General features: G+C 41.0%; 2 protein-coding genes across 6 annotated transcripts in view; one reads left to right on the top strand and one right to left on the bottom strand.

Moving 5' to 3' along the window:
• LOC102564832 (solute carrier organic anion transporter family member 1C1) overlaps nucleotides 1-14356 on the top strand; it is a 91678-nt gene extending 77322 nt beyond the window's left edge. For both annotated transcript variants that reach the window (XM_019489601.2, XM_019489602.2), the window contains one exon: nucleotides 9802-14356. In XM_019489601.2, the coding sequence (XP_019345146.1) occupies nucleotides 9802-9827 (26 nt within the window). In that variant the 3' untranslated portion in view covers nucleotides 9828-14356. The remainder of the gene's footprint in view (nucleotides 1-9801) is intronic.
• The window catches only part of LOC102561018 (solute carrier organic anion transporter family member 1C1), a 40087-nt gene continuing 21546 nt past the window's right edge, over nucleotides 421-18961 (bottom strand). For 2 of the 4 annotated variants that reach the window (XM_059726556.1, XM_059726557.1), the window contains 10 exons: nucleotides 17637-17783; nucleotides 16642-16740; nucleotides 14386-14631; nucleotides 13173-13337; nucleotides 12128-12323; nucleotides 9165-9327; nucleotides 8115-8299; nucleotides 6349-6413; nucleotides 5044-5161; nucleotides 421-4320 (listed from right to left, as the gene is read on the bottom strand). In XM_059726556.1, coding sequence (XP_059582539.1) covers nucleotides 4104-4320; nucleotides 5044-5161; nucleotides 6349-6413; nucleotides 8115-8299; nucleotides 9165-9327; nucleotides 12128-12323; nucleotides 13173-13337; nucleotides 14386-14631; nucleotides 16642-16740; nucleotides 17637-17783 — 1601 coding nt within the window. In that variant the 3' untranslated portion in view covers nucleotides 421-4103. Of the gene's footprint in view, nucleotides 4321-5043; nucleotides 5162-5234; nucleotides 5968-6348; nucleotides 6414-8114; nucleotides 8300-9164; nucleotides 9328-12127; nucleotides 12324-13172; nucleotides 13338-14385; nucleotides 14632-16641; nucleotides 16741-17636; nucleotides 17784-18961 lie in introns of those variants that run through there. The other 2 variants (XR_009461825.1, XM_059726558.1) reach the window with 2 other exon arrangements.

The following is an 18961-nucleotide window of genomic DNA, read 5'->3' as shown; positions in this document are numbered from 1 at the left end:
AATAGACTAGGCTTGGCCTGCTATCATCAGGTAGTTAACATTTTCTCTTTGGGTGCCCTCTACTGGTTTTTGAACAGTATAACAACAATGGTCATTTCAAAATGCTGTCAAACTTACATAGTTAACTACAGTTCTTTGCTCATGGATAGCACTATGCTCAGCTGAATGAAGTGGACTGCAATCAGTCTACACAAGGACTTCCTACACATCCTTTCATAGGAACTGAGGAAGTGAGCCTTCACTTACAAAAGCTATACACACACGCACTTTGATTAGTCTATAAGGGACAAATCTACTCTGCCTTCTCTCTCTGTCTCTCTCTCTCACACACACACACACTTTTTTATTAGTTTATAAGGGGCAAATCTACTCTGCCATCACAATAAAATAGTTCAAATTTTATGGAAAACAAAGCCAATGTAAAATTGAAAATATTGTTTTTATTTAACAGACCACTTTAATGGATTATTTACATACGATTTTTATAAAAGGCTACCATTGAGACTCATTTGACAATGTTCATGTTATCCATCTTCAAAAGAAAAAAAAAAGGTTAATAAAACAGCTGAACTTCAGAGATGTGAAGATGAAACCAAGCAGGATTTCCAAAACATCAAACAAATAGGTCCTCAAGTCCATAATCAGACTCCTGACTATGAGGCCTTATGTTCAAAAGTACTGAGCTCTCAGAAGCTTGCAGTTACTTTTATTCATGCTAAATTATAATTTTTTTCATATGCAGTCCCACTGAACTCAAACAGGAATAAATTTGCACTGCGCTGCTATAGAACTGAATTAAGAATATCATGGGAGAATAGCATTGGAATACATCTACCTAGGTCATTAAATCCAATCCCCTGCCATACCACATAGAGCTTGCTAAATTTATTAAAAGGACTGTCTTTAAGCCAGTTAGGTGACATGCTTCTACCACTTGTATTTGAAGGCTATTCCAGAATGTCTGTACTATGATGTTTAGAAACGTTCTAACTTTATCAAAAAGGTATTTGGGGCCAGGTTACATCACTTTTTTCTTGTGCTAACATTGTCCTTTTGCTTTACTAACTCCTCTTTTTCTTTGAGATCAAACCTATCCCCTCTCACCCTTCCAAAACTAACCAAACTCTCTTAGCTATGTCTCATAAGATAGGGTCTCTGTTCCCCTGATCATCCTAGGTGCCATTCCTCTTCACCTTTTCTAGCTTGAATATTTGGAATATGATCTCTTTTTTTTTTGCTTGTAACATTAGTAAATTGTGGTAAGTTTTCAACAGGATTTTTTTTTGAAGTGGGATGGGATTTAGAAAACCTCTAAATGAATTAGAACACAAGTCTCATTAACTTTTACTTCGGTGTTTTCAGAATTGCATCCACAGATCAATGTCTTATTTTAATAACAGCTTCTGAAAATGAAGATTTAAAATATTTGTAAGAGGAGGAAGTATGGCTTCTGTCCTTCTCTCTCTCCTGTTATAATTTCATTTTTCTTTTTTTCTGGAGGGGTCTCAAGTCAGTTGTGCAATTCCTGGGTACAGCTGGTCTGCCACTCTGTAATATGTCACTGAGGGTTGAGCTGGGCACTTATATTCACTGTACACCTCACAGTATTTACCTCTTCCCGGACAAGTTAACACAGACCTCTGTTCCCCTACTAGCCAGGCCAAACCTGGCAGGTTTTATCACTTCAAACTCACTGTGGCCTTTCTTGGAATTACAGGTTTGTAGGATAGACCCAATGTTCTCAGCATCTCTCTCAATGGCTTGGGTAGGATGTCGTATACACGCAATGCAAACAGCCTTGTATAGTGGGCCTAACTTGTATTCATAGCCTAGCTGAAAAATTCCCCACTACAGCACAGACCAGAAGAATTCTCTAGGCATTCAGAAAACAGGCTGGTATGAGGGAACCAGGACCACTTAGCTCCTCTAAACTCAGGACTGCTGCATTATTATACCTCATGGACTAGAGAAGCCTAGTTAATAAAGAAAAAAAGTGAGTTACAGCAGAAGCAATGAAACCGTATATACAAAGTCCTGCCAAATATAGCAACCACAAAGTGTGAATAGCAAAAACAAAACATAATTTTAGTTATAGCAAAATCAGATACTACTTAAAGCTGATGAAAATGTTTCCTCCAGTAGAACTGTTTACCATTGGAAACTACTTATTCAACTAAACAAGCACAATGGGAACATATGGGAACTGTTATTGAAATTATCAGTGGGATACAATTGAAGCAATTCATTCTGATGTTAAGGTGGAATCATTTCCTTTGGATAAAATAGGCAACCTTCAATCAGTTAGGAATGCACATGTTGATAAAGTCAAAACATTCCAGTTTGACTTTATCATTTTGACACTTAAAGCATGTCTGATCATATCCTAACAAAATCAATGTGATATTGCAATGAAACATTCCAGTAATGTTGTTGCAAGGTGTCAAAAATATTTCAGAGCAGCAGTACAGTGACATAGCTTGGTACCCAGACCACAGGGACAGCAGCAACTTCCAGTTACCACAACGCCACCAGCAGCCATTTTCTTTCACCCTCCTGCCTGCCAATTCTGCACCTGGTTGCCTCAGTCACCTTCCCCTAGTTACACCACTGTTTAGAAATTTTGGTTTATAGTAAATCTTGCCATTCTTTTTCTTATGATTTGGGATGAAAAGAAATGTTGAAATTCCTTGCAGAATGGAAATTCCCTTCCCAAGCAACTCTACTTATACCTAGCATAGATATGGAATTTTTGTTGGAAACACAATGGCTAGGGACAGAAGTTACATATAAAACAGTTTAAATGATCAGAAACAGGTTTAAACCTGTAACAGAACATAAACCAGTTATATGGTACATATAAATCAGTTTCAAAATGGCTGAAACTGGTTTAAGATAAACCTGGTTGAATGTAGTATCAGATTTAACTGATTTGGGTCAAAATGATTTATGAAACTTCTGTCCCAGACCCCTTCCTCGTTCAAGTTAAATCACAATCCCCCGGCATCCCATCATGCTTTCCAGGCCTGGGCTGGGCTGTGCTGTCTGCTCCAGAGAGCATGGCTGGCCCCGCCCCTCTGCTCCCTAGCTGGAGCAGTGAGGGCTGGTTGACAGGGGAGTCGGGGAGTGAGGGGGAGACAAGCTTAGCTGGGGATGCAGCCCAGTCTACAGTGGGGGTGGGGACTGCCCCCCCAGGCAAACCCCAGCTGGGGTGTGGGGCCAGGGTGGGGGTCTAAACACCCCTTCCCCCACTCAAACTTACTGCTGGCTGTAAGTGTGGACTACAAGTTCCAGAGTCACTTGGAAGCAGAAAGAGGAAGTGATGAACAACCCTGCAGAGTCCTGTTGCTATACTTCTGGACTGCAAATCCCAGATACTTCAGGGGCAGCAGGAAGAGGAAGTGAACACACAGCCAGAGAGCCATGCTATAGTGCTCCAGGCCTCTAGCCTGAGCCACTGCAGGCACATGGCTGCATTTCCTAAATGAAAGGTAAATAAATGTCTGTTCACTTCTGTTTCAATTTAATCTGTGCAGTTTAGACTAATCTGCAAAAACTGAATTGATTCAGCTTTGGGCTTTTTGACTGTCTGTACCTAGCTCTTATTGTATTTTAAGGTTTCTCTCAACATAGAATCGTAAAAAAGTTACAATTCTTCTTGTAGAAGACCAACTGATTCTAGAACATGGGTGGGGGAGAGCAGGCAGGTATGTGTGTGGTGGGGGAATGCTTATGATTTGAATGGTATTTATAATGCAGTTTTCTGTGAAACAGAAAACTGCATTATCCTGCTGCCCCTGCTGCCCCTGTCCCAAAGAGTTGTCAACAACTCTTGCAATTAATCATGCCAAATTGGGGTTTCCTTCATTATTTATTAATAGCTTGAGTCTGTTCATAAAATTTGTAGTGTATGTTATTAGGCAAAATGCTCATAAACACAGCTAAATATAAATCACATTTGTACCTAGCTTCTCTTGTCATTAGTAATGGCTTAATTACTGGTTTAACATTCTGAACATCATTATTGTTTTGTTCATGACATTCTATAACCTGTTTTTACAAGAAGCTGTCCTGATTCATGCTATATAGATTCAAACTTTTTTTTTTTAAATATAGGATTCTTTTTCTGCATCAGAAGAACCTGACAAATATTCACAGCTTTTTGAGTTAGTTTCTCCACTCATAGGAATATCTTCTTTTCCTCCATTTTCAGTGGGCTTGGAGTCCTTGGCTTGATAATGTTTCTTCACCATCAAAAAAAACAATAAAGCTATCAAGTAGGATGGTGCTCTCAGGCCTGTTATTAGGCCCAGGTATGCCTTCCTATGAAAAGAGACCACAAAAGTCAACATTATTTTTTTCAAAGGACTGGCAAGAATGGCTTCTGGAGCCAGGTCTCTTGCAGCGCAGATAAGTTTCCTGAAGTCTCTAGCCTGGCTGCTCTGTAAAGATGCCTAGCAATTTTGTAGCCAATGGGAGTGAGGAAAAATACAAATAACGTGGAGTATTTTTCAGGCCAATGGTTTTGGTTATTCTTAACACACTTTACTCTACAATCCCCTCTCAGTGCAAAACTTCACGAGGAAGTGGCTTCCTGCACTTGTCAACATATGCAAATAGGTAAAGTGCTCTCAGTTGCCCAATAGGACTATTTCCTATGAGATCATATCTTAAAGGTGGCTAATGAAACAAAATTAGCAGTCCTGCTAATAGACACTAGTTTTTGATAAGTCACATGAGTTTGGAAGTTTGCTTGTGATCCATATGATTACTATGCTTTTTTAATGGTCACAAAATTTATGAAATTTACACATTATCCAAGAAGGACTCTCACTGACATTAATGAGAGTTTTGCCTTAATAAACATTATAAAAATAAGCAGGGGCATTGCAACTTTGTCCCAAGATTTATTTGTTTGAAATTCTGTCCTGACCTAAAATCAAGTTGAGGCCAACATTAGGTTACCATGGCCACAGTATTCAAGCAATAAATTATCTACTGTAGAAAGAAAGTTAGTAAGGCCCCTCGTGTTTTGATCTGACGTACCTGTATGCATTAGAATCATATATCCTACAAGCGCCCCGTTGTCCACAGCTTCCTCTTCCCCATTTCAAGCAAGTCCTATCTATCAATGCACCAAAATAAACTGGGGCTGGAATTCCAGCTGTAATATTAAAAAAGCAAAATAACTTCAGGATGTCACATGGAGAAGCACACTTTCTCATCAAATACTTGTCCTATGATTCACTACTGCTGTAGGTGGGTGATAGGGTACAGGGAACTGTTTACTCCCTTTATAGATACTGGATTGGGAGTTTCAGGGTGAGTGAGCTGGGGGCCCTTATTGGTTCTGTTTGAAATACCACAGTTCTCCTAGTCCAATAATTAGAGTTTGGCCAGGCTCCCAGCCTGCAAACACTGCCCCCCGCCGCCTCCCCTCCAGCACTTAGTAGCCCAATGACTCCCAAACTGCTTTCTCAAAACCATTGACAGTTTGCAGAAGAACTGCTGTTCTCAGCAGTGAACTGGATTCTCATTGTATTTTGAGAACTATACTTGGGACCATGCCATCTGGTGCTGTGATTCAGCCACTTAAGAGCCTGAATTTCACTGAAAATCAATGCAATAATTTTATACAAAATAGAACAAAGCATTAAGGACAGCTAAAAATACACAACCATTTCTTTAATATAACTGCCCACATATGGTGTATTTGCATTGAGAATCTTGTATGTCACTCAAATGGAATGAGAATAAGGGCCAGGTATGCATAGAACCATCTTTGTGTGAAGTGGTTCACATTATAAAGATGCTTAGGAAGAGTCAGGATTAATCACTAGTGCAGGTTTTACCTTTTCAAAGGGCACACTTGGCATTTGAATCCCATGTTTTGGCTGGCTCTGCCCCACACTGTTCTGTACCTTCTAAAAAGATGACGCGCCTAGAGTGGAATCTTGGGCTCGTTGAATCCTATGCAAGTTTTGACAAGATCTTCAACAGGATCAAGATTTCAAACTTGTGTCAAACAACAATTGTGGGAGCTCTATTATCTTGCACTCTTTTGCAGATAAACATCTCTTACAAACAAGTTTATATTCTAACTATAGACTATTGTCCTGTAAGAGCACAGGCTTGATGACCTCCTTATGAACGTCCAAACCTAACTGATCTGACCCTTAGCAAACTATGAAAACAGACTTTCCTAATTTGATGTAGCTTTTGATATGAAATATAGAACATCATGACAACAGTTATTTACCACATTTTATTAATTTACTGTTTTAGACTTCTACAGTTTTCCAAGAGGCACCATTTAAAGCCATAGAGGTAGTCAGAGTTAATTTCTCTTACCTAGGGCCCTCATGGTGAGTACATACAGACCAACTGCAAGAGATTTTAGCTCTGGCTGAACACACCTAGAATAGATGTATATAAATGAATACAGTGTCTATGTAATCAAGTGCCCATTAAAATGTGCCATTTCCAACTAGAATTATGGGCATTTTTACATGTGCTCTGGGACATGGTGCCAGATGCTTTAATTAGCAAGCCACACTAATTAAAAGCGCCTGTGCATCCCTGCACTGAAAAAATGGTGGCAGGATGTTTTTAACTAAAGGTCATCGAATGTCTTTTATTTCCAAGCACTCCGTCACCATTTTTTCAATGCAGGGATGCACAGGGACGCTGATACATGTGACATTGAAGGCTGCTGGACCGTGTCAATTTCTATGCTCCAGCATATTCGATTAATGGTTTTCCAGCACATCAGAGCAGGCTCCCCACACATCTGTAGGAGCCCTATGATTCTTCATAATAAATACAATGCAAAGCTGCAGGACTGAGTTGTTTCCTACACCTGCCAAAACATACTATGTGACAGAAAGAGTGAATTAATCGATAGCTCTCCATTGTGTATCCCCTGGGAAGACAATGTGTTGCAGATAATTACTGAGGAGAATTTTTAAGGAAATACCAATACTTCCACCCAGGATTTGCAGAAATGGATACCAGCAAGGACCTGCTAGATTGCCGCCTCTGTCAGGGCTTATTAGTTAACAGGAATGGTCATATTGCTCTGGTGCAAAAACATCTGGAAATGGCAACACCAGAGCAGCATCTTGAAACCTTCTAATGATATTCTCAAAAGTACCATCTAAGGAATGCTGGAATACTTAAAACAATACGCCCGCCAAGTTGATTTATAATTATGGCCCAAGACATCACACCAAATTGGTGTTGCCTAAGGGTTTCTGTATTTGATTTTGAGTTAACTGTCTCTGTATCTGCTGTTTTCCTTTACAATTATTGACGAGGCAGGCCACCTTATTAAATAATAATTACATCTGCAAAAAGGAAAAGGGAATTAAATTCTCTTTTTTCATATCCATACTCAACAAAGTACTAATCTGAAGTTTCATCAGGATTCCCACTGACTTTGCATCCAAGTAAATTTGGGGAATTTACAGACATGGGGCTTTCTTTTATTCTTCACTCAGATGAAGAATGTACACTAATTTTGTATGTTTAGCTCCTAACCACAGAAACATGCCTAGTAATAATAATTTCTATCATAATAACTTGTATTTGTTTTGTGTTACGGTCATGTTCATGATACTAATATATGGAGTAGATATATAATATTGTACAATTTTAGGGGAGAATTACATACCCACTTAGCTTCATGAAAGATACAGGTACACATGAATTATTATAGATTCAGTGGCAATTACAAGGAAGCATAATCATTAAGGAAATAGAGAATTCAAACAAAGAAGCAGTCATCATGGGCCACCTTGGTGGCAACTGGTAGATTTTTTTTTAAACATTAGACAGACGGAGGTAGTTAGCCATGTTAGCCTGAAGTCAGACAGAAGGCAGTATAGAGATGCTCCTTACAGACTGATTTAGTTTAGTGTTTTAAGGCACTAAACATTAACTCATAGTTAAGTTTGGCAACACAATACAAAACAAACATTCAGGGTTAAGAAGATACAGGAGTAAAAGGCTGTAGTTACTACAATTTTTGGAAAATAAGAAATCTAGATCCAATTTTGTTCCCACTGTGGGGAAAAAAACCTTAAGTATATTAAATAGTGATTTTTAATTATACTTACCTAAGTGTAATCATATATGTTGGGGTGCCTCCTAAAGCATAGAAAAAAGCACTTATGACTTGTATGACTGTATAATAAATAAACTTCTTGGAACAATCATCACTTTTTGGACAGTGTCCCAAAGTTACCGAAGTATTTCCTGATAGCAAACCTGCAACTTCAGTGCAGCTACAATTATGAAACACCTGAAAGATACAATTTTGATTTGGTAGTAAATCACTTCCTGGGTTATCAGTATTACCAGGCAAGACAATGGCCATCAGAAATGCACTATCATTGTTCCTCCTCTCCAGTCTGTTTGGTCATTCAGGGCCCTGCTAGAATTTCAAATTAAAGCTAGATAGAACCTAGCTATAGAGTTGTTATACACAATGTCAATGTGTAGGGGGTGCTTGGGGGTGCACGTGCACCCCCTGAGAGTACCGTTGCACTCCCTGACTGGCCACACTTGCCACTTAGGCAATGGGCGGGGAGGGGCAGGCGGGAGCACCGGTGTCCCCCCCCCCTTCCCCCCCCTGCAATCGCCAGCCAATCACTGCAGCTGCTTCCAGAAGTGGTCGCAGCCACTCCCAGAAGTGGCTGCAGCAATCAGTTGCAGTGATCGGCCATCGTGGGACTGGCTGTGGGGGTCCCCCCGGGCAGCAAGATTGGCCTCGGGGTGACCCCTCCCTGTTGGCAGGACTGGTCACAGGGCACGTGCCCCCTCTGACTAAGGCGGCACCAGTTACCCATGGTTATACATTTTCAAGCAATAACTTGAAGCTGGTTGGCTCTTTTTATAGCTGGATAGTCATTTTTATTGTGTGAGAATAACTTTGCACATGTAGTTGGTCTAAGTTCATTGCATGATTAATCAGTTAATTGTGTGATAATTTCTTTGCACATGCGGTCCATCTTACTTTGCACATGCATCCAGTCTAAATCTATTACACAATTAACCAGTTAATTGCATAATATATTCAATGTATAGCAGGGGGCCGATATGTATACGCTATTAATAACTGCCCATTCTTGTACAGAAAAATAGGAAAAATGTGGGGAAGTTCTTACTGTGTTCTTTCCATGGCCTGTTGAAACCTTGCAGCCAGCAAGACAAGCTGTTATGTATGTGATTCCATTGTCTCCACAGACCGGATCCCATTGGTTTGAGGCACATTTGCAATCAGAGTTGCAGGAAGAAAATACAGTGTTTTCACCATATGCAACTGGTGTCCTGTAAAGTAAATATGGAAAGGCATAGCACTATATGAGTACAAATCCAGCTTCCATTTAAATATCTGATACAATAGAGCAAATACTGTCAACAAAGACAATTTAGTAAATTAACCTTTGTATATCTCGTATCTGTGATAGGTAACTTTGCCATAAAAATATGCTCCTCACATTCAATTGTATTCTGCATGCATCAGACACCCCTCCAAAATGTGATGTTGCTATTGCCCTAATGAGCATGTCCATGCCCAGGCACACCCCGGGCCTTTGCTAAAAATGGTTATGTCAATTTTTTTTGGTATCTGGTATACACAGAACAGGAGAGAGTGCGCAGATACTGTTTTCATGGAGGCATCCTCTAAACTGTTTGGACAAAATCTAGACATGCCTACTTGATATCATCGACCCTATATAACTAATCCTTTATTGTAGGTTACTAGGTTCTTGATCCTCTAACATTGATCTGTTGTTTCAGATTCCATCCCATCTTCATTGAAATGAAGATGGCCATGAGGCTATGAAAAATTCTGTGATAAAGAAAAGGACTTCTGCCAGTCATGGACTAGAAACATCAGACTTTGGGCTCTAATAGACATTGAAATCTTTGGCAGTACTGCATTCTGGCTTCAAATAACCTTTTTATTATTCATTTAATAAATGAATCACATTGACATGTTTATTTAGCTAAGACACATCCTCTGAACAAATGTGATTCAAATGTTATCTTTTTCGAATCATTATCTTATTCCAAGTAAGTAGCAGCATGTTAATTTCAAAGCCTTACAAAACACTGAAAAAAAGCAATGGATAGTATTTTCAAATGGTGTAAATCAGCATATTTCCATTATGATTGAAACCAGACTCTAAGTACCATGTCTCTTTGATTAGAAGATGAGGCCCCTTCCCCCTCCTCCCATTGAACATAGGGGAAAAGCTCAATTTATAATCGAGCATAAAGCAGCGGGCGGGGCAGAAGACAAGCAGCTGTTGCAGCTCCAGCTCCAACTGCATCTCAGGGTTGGGGTAGAGCTGGAGCCGAAGCTGCAGCTGCTGCCAGTCCCCCTACTCCCCCACCCCTTCACATGCTGTTATTCCTCTAGCCCCCAGTCCCCCACCCCCATGACACTTCTCCCTCTCTCTCCCCCTCTGCTGCACTCCTCCTTACCTTTGCTCCACACTGGCATGCTCCACACCTGCTATGGGGCCAGGCTAGAAGAGAAGTGCCAGCTCTACGCTATTCCTATGGGGCTGGGCTGAAACCATGCTCTGTGCCCTGGGTTGCAGTAGGGATGAAGCCTGTCTTTGTGGATCAAAGGTAGGGAGGCAAGTGCGGGGGAAGACTTAAGGTGGGAGATGGGAGAAAGGGTAGGTGGGGACCTGAGGCTGTGGGTGGCAGAAATGGTGTGGAAGGTTGGGGGAGGCATAATGGGAGGCAGGCAGCGGGGGCAAGTTGCTTCCCTCTGTCACTGTCTGCCCCCTACCAAATGTCCCTCTACTATCTGTACCTCACCACCCCCCACTGCCTGCCCCATTACTGCCCCCCCAGTTGCCCTACCACATGCCACCTTACTGCCTCCCCAACTGTCTGTACTTTAACACCTGCCCCATTACCCCCCTCATCACCTCTCCCCACACCACTTGCAGTAGTGGGGGCAGAGGGGAAATTTACGATGATCCTCCAATAATTAGATTCCATACATAGAAAATGATAATAAATATATATATTTTCTGTCGCTAGAACTTAATTACTAGGGGTCGGTCATCTTACATTCAGGGTCATCTTGTATTTGAGTAAATACATGATCTGGCTTTTCTTGGGATATAATCATTCAGCCTTTGTGTAAAGTAGCATAAGACTATGTCTACCCTAACAATGTTTTAGCATTGTATGAACATTGGTATGTTATGCTGTCAAAGTAATCCAAATGCAGACATGGTTATACAGGCAAAGCTGTACTTTTAACTGGAACAATAAAACCAGGGTTTGAATTACGGGGCAGCTTGGGTGGGGGAATGGGGGCTGATCCCCCCAGTAAGAGATGAGAGCCCCCCCGTAAGATTTGAAAATCATAACGGGGGGGGGGGGGTGGCTTTGATTGTATTAGGGCATTGTGATGGGCAGCCCCCTTTTTTTTTTTTAAACAGACTCATCCACCCCCAGGAGTCAAAGTATAATTTGAACCCTGAGTAAAACTACTCTCTAAAGCAGTGGTTCCCACCTTTTTACACTCAAGGCACCCCTTACTAGATTTGATGCATCCTGTATTAGGCTCAAGACACTCCTCAGTAAATGCCAGCTGTTAATTATTATTTGTTTCTTGACTAAAGAAACATAATATAGCAATTTTATTCTTTTGCAAAGAGTAAAGAAAGACCTACAACAGATCTGAATACTTCTGACACTGTGGATTCCTATTTGAAATCTGTGGGTTTATCTTGTGAATCATGTTTACATACCTAATAGTGCTAACATTGTGTGACATCCCATGGTGCCCTCGAAAGGAAGTCAATGCATCCCAGGTGGGGCATGGCACCCTGGTTGAGAATCAATGCTCTTCAGCTTGTTTTGTTTTGATTTTTAAATAAACACAGATTTACTGGTATGACTGCACCTATACTATAATCACATGGCTTCTCAACCTTGATCAATGTAACAATGCTGGAAAAAGTGAATAATGTAGACCTGGCTAAGTGATGCAGTGCATTTTCTTTAATCACTAATAACTCCTTGTGCTATTTATTATTGTGTACTGTTGTCAAAAAAGTTAGGGTAACATATGCTTTAGAATATGTATGCATACCCATCATAGGACACTGTCAGTCCAGCCACTACATGGTTCTCGCAGCCCACAAAAAAATGTAGCAGGCTTATAAGGAAAGCAAAAAATGAAACACCAAATCCAAATTTGGTAGCTCCAATCAAGCCCCATTTGTACTTTTTCATTAGAAGTCCTCCTAAGAAAATCCCAATGGCCACAGCAGGTAAGGACGTTAATCCTGAAAAAGAAAACAAGGAGGAGGACTATTTAATTAATGTGATTGCATCCTGATAGATGCAACTAATTTAATCAGCAAAGTCAAATTGAGATGGTTGAAAGTTGTAATGCAAAATATGTGCACATGTTCATGAATCTCACAAGACCAGGAAAGCTGGTCCCCTAAATTGCCCTTCCCTCCTAAATTTAACATTTGTGGTTTAAAAAATTGTATACTGCTGAAAAATGTGTAATTAGGACCATGCTGTGTCTAAGCCTGTGCAGTGGCTCTGAGTTGTGGGTTTCAGGGCTTGTTTACACTGGCTCTGTGTAGAGACCAGGAGTGCCTCTGAGAAGCATGCCCTTTCCACTCATTTCTACTCCAGATGTACCAAATCTCAACAGCACAATAGCCATTTTTGTGCAGTGCTGGGCATGCTCCAGTAAGTCCATATGAGATGATAACCTGAAAGCAGTTTTGGTGTAGGCTCCAGGTCACTTCAAAGTGATTAAGCCAGTGGACAGTGTGCATTTCTCAGAAATGATTATGGACTCGGCATAGAGGCAATGTGGACAAGCCCACAGTTTGGTCTGCTTCAGTGCTGCTCCTGACAAAGCTACAAAAGAATGCTTTGTAACTGTATGTATTCAAAATGTCAGGCAGATTTATTTTGGCAGCAACCATTTGCAATTTGGGGTTGCAGATAAAAAAACGGAGCAATACATTAAAGTTGCACTAAGGACCAGATCCAATAAGGAAATTAGGCGCATAATAACTCTGTTGCAAAAGGGTCTCTTCTATAAGACCTTAAGATACAATTAAATGTACATCAGAGCACTTGAAAAGTAATCATTGCACAAAGCTACTCACCTGTTATGAAGTTAGACTTTGATGCTGACTGACCATACTGCTGTTCCATGTATTTTGGTTTGTAAGTCAAGAAACCAACAAAGCTACTGAACTGTAACAGTACAGAACACAAAAATACGAAGTATATTCGGTTACCCAATACTGCTTTCACAGAAATAAAGAAATCTGAAAGAAAGCATATAAAGATTGTATTTTAAAAGATGCTTGGCATAATTATTAGTGAATAATGGGATTTAAGGCCAAATTCTGCAATCTATGGGAAAGTCCCATTGGTCTTAATGGGGTTTCCATGTGCGTATCAAAAGGCAGAATTTGGCCCTCAGTAAGAAGAGGCTGACCGGAAGTGATAAAACTCAGTGTACACAAATATGCCAAAGTAAGCCCTGGTTCTCTAGTAAAATAGACTGTTCAGGAAGACCACTTGGACATTAAAGTCAATGGGACATAATGCAGTCAAAAGGGAGTCACCTATAAACATCATTTCAGGAACTATGTGAACTTCCTAGGTTACCCTGTAGTTGATGGCACGCATGGGCGACTGTTGCCTCCTGAGTCTACAGGGGCACCAGATTGCTGATGGGGGAGCCCCCCAACAACTGATCGCTGAGCCTGGAACCACCAGCGGTGAACTAGTGAAACTGGAAGTGTACTTCCAGTTTCGCAGCTGGCGCTTCCAGGGGGTGCACGGCCAATCTCAGGGGGTGCATGTGCACCTGCGTGCACCCCCTACGCATCACCAATGCATGGCCATCAAACAATGATGGCCATCATACAAACTAAACCAGAGTCAAAGTACAATGACTATGTAATGATATATATTTCCTTGCCTTCACCTTCCGATATTTCTGCCCTGAGTATTGCTGTGTGATGAGCAGAAGATACTATAAGCTTGCTTGTGAGGAAAATAATCTTCTGATATTTTTTATAGGTTTTCCCTATAAGCACATTTAAATAAATATAACAAATTTAGTTAATTTGGGTAATTATTTTTCCCCAGCTGCAATTTGTTCCCATTGCAAACCTTTAAGTGCTAGTTCTGACCATGTAAATAATCAGTCAGAGAGCAAAAGGAAGCCCTGCACTCCCTTGTTGGTATGTGTACAACAGGCTGCAGAAAAATTAAAGGGAGCAGACTTCCAACATTAAACTTACATTGCTGCCATACATTGTATTGGGAGTTATTCAACCTGACAAAAGATGTGGAAGGACTTACCTTTCAAAGTTGCTGAGGACTTCACTGGCTTTTGTTTTATAGGGCTGTGCTTCCCACTGTTGTCTTCCTTAATGTTGGAGAGATCAGATGAAGTTTTATCATTACTTTCCTCCTCTGGCTTTTTCAGACTCTTTGGCAGGAAACAGAATGGTATGGCAGATATGAGGGCAGTTACTCCAGCTATGATAAAACCAAGCCACCATGCACCCACCCAACGGGAATCTCTTGGGGTTATGGTGATGCTGCCTAGAATAAAGTGGGACAAAAGCAAATTGTAGTAATGAAAACATTTTACCCCTTAATTGCAGTAATATCTACATCATGTGTTGGTTAATATTGAGATTTGCCTTGATATTGCAAATGCTAAACACATTTTGCATCATTCAAGGTTCATGTGTCTTGGAACTTGAAAAAGGTGGTGAACAGACAAGATCCATAAATATTTGGGTCTTTTAGACCTTCCTGATTTCTATGAATCTTTTTGCTATAGAACATTGCAACAAGACATCTGGGCTAGGGACAGACATTCAAAAAGTCAGAGCCTGAATTGATTAAATCTTTGTAGGTTACTCTAACCTGCCTAGGTTGAACTGGTTTGTAACAGCACAGGCACCCCCTCTGGACTGAGAAAATGCAGTTGCTCAGGCTAGGTGCCAGGGGGTGCTAAAGCATGCCTTCAGCTGCAGGGAAGCTAAGCTGGGAGGGGAGAGGGAGAGGCATTTCCAGCCCAGACTGCAGTGGCAGTAGCGGCAGCAGTTTGGAGGGCTCTGGCCCACTCTGGGTTCCAGCACTGCTGCACTCAGTCCACCACAGCTCTGCCAGCCCTGCTTTGCCCCCCTTTCCCCCCCCTCACTGGGAAGAGACTTGTGCTCCCTAACACCATGACAGGGGCTGCTGCCCCCATCAAGGATCCTGCCCCTTCACTGCTACAGTGGTAGGGCAAGGGCATGGCCAAATGCCAACCAGCAGGGCCCCTTAGGTGGGGGCAGGGACAGGGGTTATTCCTCCTCCTTCTGGCATCTGGTGGAGGGGGCTTATTCTGCCGTTTGCCCCAAGCAGCGGTGGCAGCATTCAGGGCAGGCAGACCCAGCTGCAGTCCCCCCTGGAGTACCAGGGGAATAACCCCCCTCCCTGCCCCACCTGCCTCAGGGGCCATGGCAGCCCCCCTCTGCGGCAGTGATGGGGGAGACCAGGCTCAGGTCCCTGCCAATGGGACAGGACAGGGGGGAAATTAAACCCCACTCTGGCCAGACCCCTACCCCTGCCTGTCCATGCTCTGGCTGGGAGGCAGAGGGGCGGGGCCAGCCCTGCTGGGCTAAAGCAGAGAGCCCAGCCCAGAGAGCATGCCGGGATGCTGGGGGACAGGTTTAAGTTAAATCAGGAAAGGGGTCTGGGACAGCCTTTGCGGTTTGAGCCAAATCAGTTAAGTCTGATACAACATTCAATCAGGTTTATCTTAAACTGGTTTTGGCCATTTTGAAACTGGTTTTTGTACACTGAATGTCTGCTCAGTTACAGGTTTAAACCAGTTTCTCATCACTTAAACTGGTTTATGTGTAATATCTGTCCCTAGCCCTGATCATGTGGGTAAACTTCTAGTAAGTGAGGATTCCTATCCATTATCTTCAGTGAATATTGTTCAGTGACTAAGGTTATTCAATTATGAACATCCTATATTCATCTCATTTTTGGATCAGCAGTGCATTGTATTATTTATTATATAATGACCATAGAATTCAAGCCCGAATATAGTAGTCTGGAAAGTGGAAATGGTTTCAAATACATGCTATTGTAGGCCCTCAACTCATAATAAGGATATCCAGTCCTTTGAACTTTTAAATTTACTTCAGAGGACACCTGATTAGCGATTCAAAGGAAGTTAGGAAATCTAAACTATGAACTTTGGAATTGTTAAAAAAACAGTCTCCAATTAGAGAGAGAGAGACACAGAAAGGCTTGCATGGAAGGTTTTTGCATTTTAGACTCCAGAGGCTGTGGGGTAAGGGGTACTCTGGGGACAGACTGAGCTAGGGATGGAGTAAAACTTTTTATTAAATGCTTTTCTAAAGCAAGGCCTAAAATATTTCCAAAGTCTACAACTTTTGTAACAGTATTTTTCAGTTCTTTATTCTCACCTTATTTTGAAACAAACTTACCAGATATATTTAATAACATGCATAAATAAAACTGCTGGCCAAATAAATCACTGTATAACAGGTTTGGTTTTTTTTTAAGTTGCTCATCACTTTTCCTTACCTAGATCCACAAATCCAATATCCACGTACAGTCTGGCACACAGTGATCCCAACAGGAAACCAAGCATTGGACCAATCATTGCTATTGTGTGCAAAAGTGCTGAAAAGATAATGAAGCAGTTGACTGGTACATTTCACAGGTTTACAGCCCTACGTGTCTTCCATTTGTTCTTCCTATGCTCATTTAGAACTGTGCTATTCAAGGAAATGCAAAGACAAACTTCTTGCTATGTCATGCAACTGTTTGTTTTTTTTCCCTTCTACTTAGGTTTAAAAGGAGCCTTGAGGGTTTAGGCAGACAAATGAGTTACTGCAAGGTAAACTAAAGTGCAAGCATACAGTGTGTCTACTACTTCAGGGTAACTGCCCTTGCGTGCACTCTTACCACAAGGTGACTGCTAAGTAGCTTGTTCGCCACAAAAGTGGGGAGAAACTGCTTTGCATTTTTAGCTTTGTAAGTTCACACTTATCTCACAGTAACGTGCTCATTTGCTTATACCCTTAGCCAGTACTACGGTTGCTTTATTTACTATTTTGTTGATTCATTTATATTTCTTTAGTTCCCATTCCAGAATTCCAGATAAAATTAAACTACTCACATAAATCTAAAGCTGTACTCTTTAAGCAGGTAGAATGCACCAAAATTCTGGTGATTTAAAAAGAAAAGAAAAAAAGGTACGTGGAAATTAATACAACCAGGAGATTTTTTTCTGGTGAACAGCAACTGGCTAGGAATTTAGGCTACATTTTTTTAAAGAATCCATAAGATGTGTATAGTCAGTCACTGGATTTGGTTCATAAGTTCATAAGTCCATTTGATTCCCTGGTAATCACAGCCTAAAATGGTTGTAGTTTTATTATAATATTGTATTCTTCAAAGACTGCAGCAGGAAAGGATCTAAGCTCTAAGGTAGAACAAATTTGATCATGTCACTATTTCTTTCTAATCCAACCTTTTAAATCTATCTCAAACTTTTAAATCTATTTTAAGATTACCAATATATAAAGGAGCATCGTCGTCTTTAGCAAAATCGTCAAGGTAAGAAATTCCCAATGGTGCTATTGGTGTTTCCCCAATTCCACGTAACATGTTTCCCAGTAAGACATAAATCCACATGTATGATGATGCTTCTTTTTTACAACCTGTGAATAATGAGATCTCTATAATAGACAGCAAACCACAATCCTTGTTATAACTTATTTTAACAGACATGCTCTTACATGGCTTAGCTACATAAGATGAGGACTATATATTCATTACTGAACTCATAAACCCTATGGTAATCTTCTTCCTTTAAGAATACTCCTATATGGAACCAAATCTTTGGCATCTTTATATGGATCATTAAGGAAACATATCTAGAGAAAAAATAACAGATTGATATTGTCATAGGCATACTCTCTAACCATGATTCTTGACCAGGATGCCATGGCCATGTCATGCAACTCTTAGGTATGCAAACACCTACATGTGATTCACAAGAGAAACCCAAAGATTTTAGACAGGAATAATGCTAAAACCATTCTGACAGTTGTGGCCTTTCTAAGTTTTTTACAACAGAAAAATTACTCTGTTATTTTTCTAGTCAATAAAAGAGTGATATCTAGGAGGTGATATTGTCTGAGGGGTGCCTTGAGTCTAATGAGCAGTGCGCCTGGAGTTTCAAAAGATTGAGGACCACTGCTCTAATATTTATTTTACACCTTCAACCACATGTCTCCCAACCAAAGGTAACAGATAGCTGGTGGAGCTTATGTGAGCATCTCGGTTTCCATGCAACAATATACAGCACATTGTATGATAGATACATTCTAGACCAGGGGTTGGCAACCCCAGAGCTGGGGTAGCTGCTGGCAGTCACAGAGCCCGGGCCGCGGGGCACAAGCAGGGCGTCCTGCCATGTACCCCTTGCCACATTTTGTTTTTCTGCCATGCCGGCACTCCGGCACCTTCCGACGTAGGCATTGTGGTGTTTTTCGGCACGCCGGCCAAAAAACATTGCCTACCCCCGATCTAGACTGATAGTGAGATGTTGGAAGATTAAATATATCCTAGTTAATTTTCATTTCACTTTAATCACAGCTTCAGTGTTTTTGTCTTTCAGAATTTCCTTTTTAACTACTGGGCTTCAAAATTGCCTTGAGAAATAATTCTCACTGCAGGTGATCTGAGTAATTCATTGAATGCAGTGTGAACTACAGATATTGTGGAAGTGGGGGAAGAAAGGACAGGCAACTGAGCTCCAGTAGTTCAAATACTTTTGGATCAGTAGGTGTTCCTATTCTAGGAGCAATTCATAGGATTTATGCATCCCTGGAGT

Source organism: Alligator mississippiensis, chromosome 4 (assembly GCF_030867095.1).
Source record: "Alligator mississippiensis isolate rAllMis1 chromosome 4, rAllMis1, whole genome shotgun sequence".
Lineage (NCBI taxonomy): Eukaryota > Metazoa > Chordata > Crocodylia > Alligatoridae > Alligator > Alligator mississippiensis.
The sequence above is the reverse complement of the archived record's forward strand: the minus strand, read 5'-3'. Positions and strand labels throughout refer to the sequence as shown.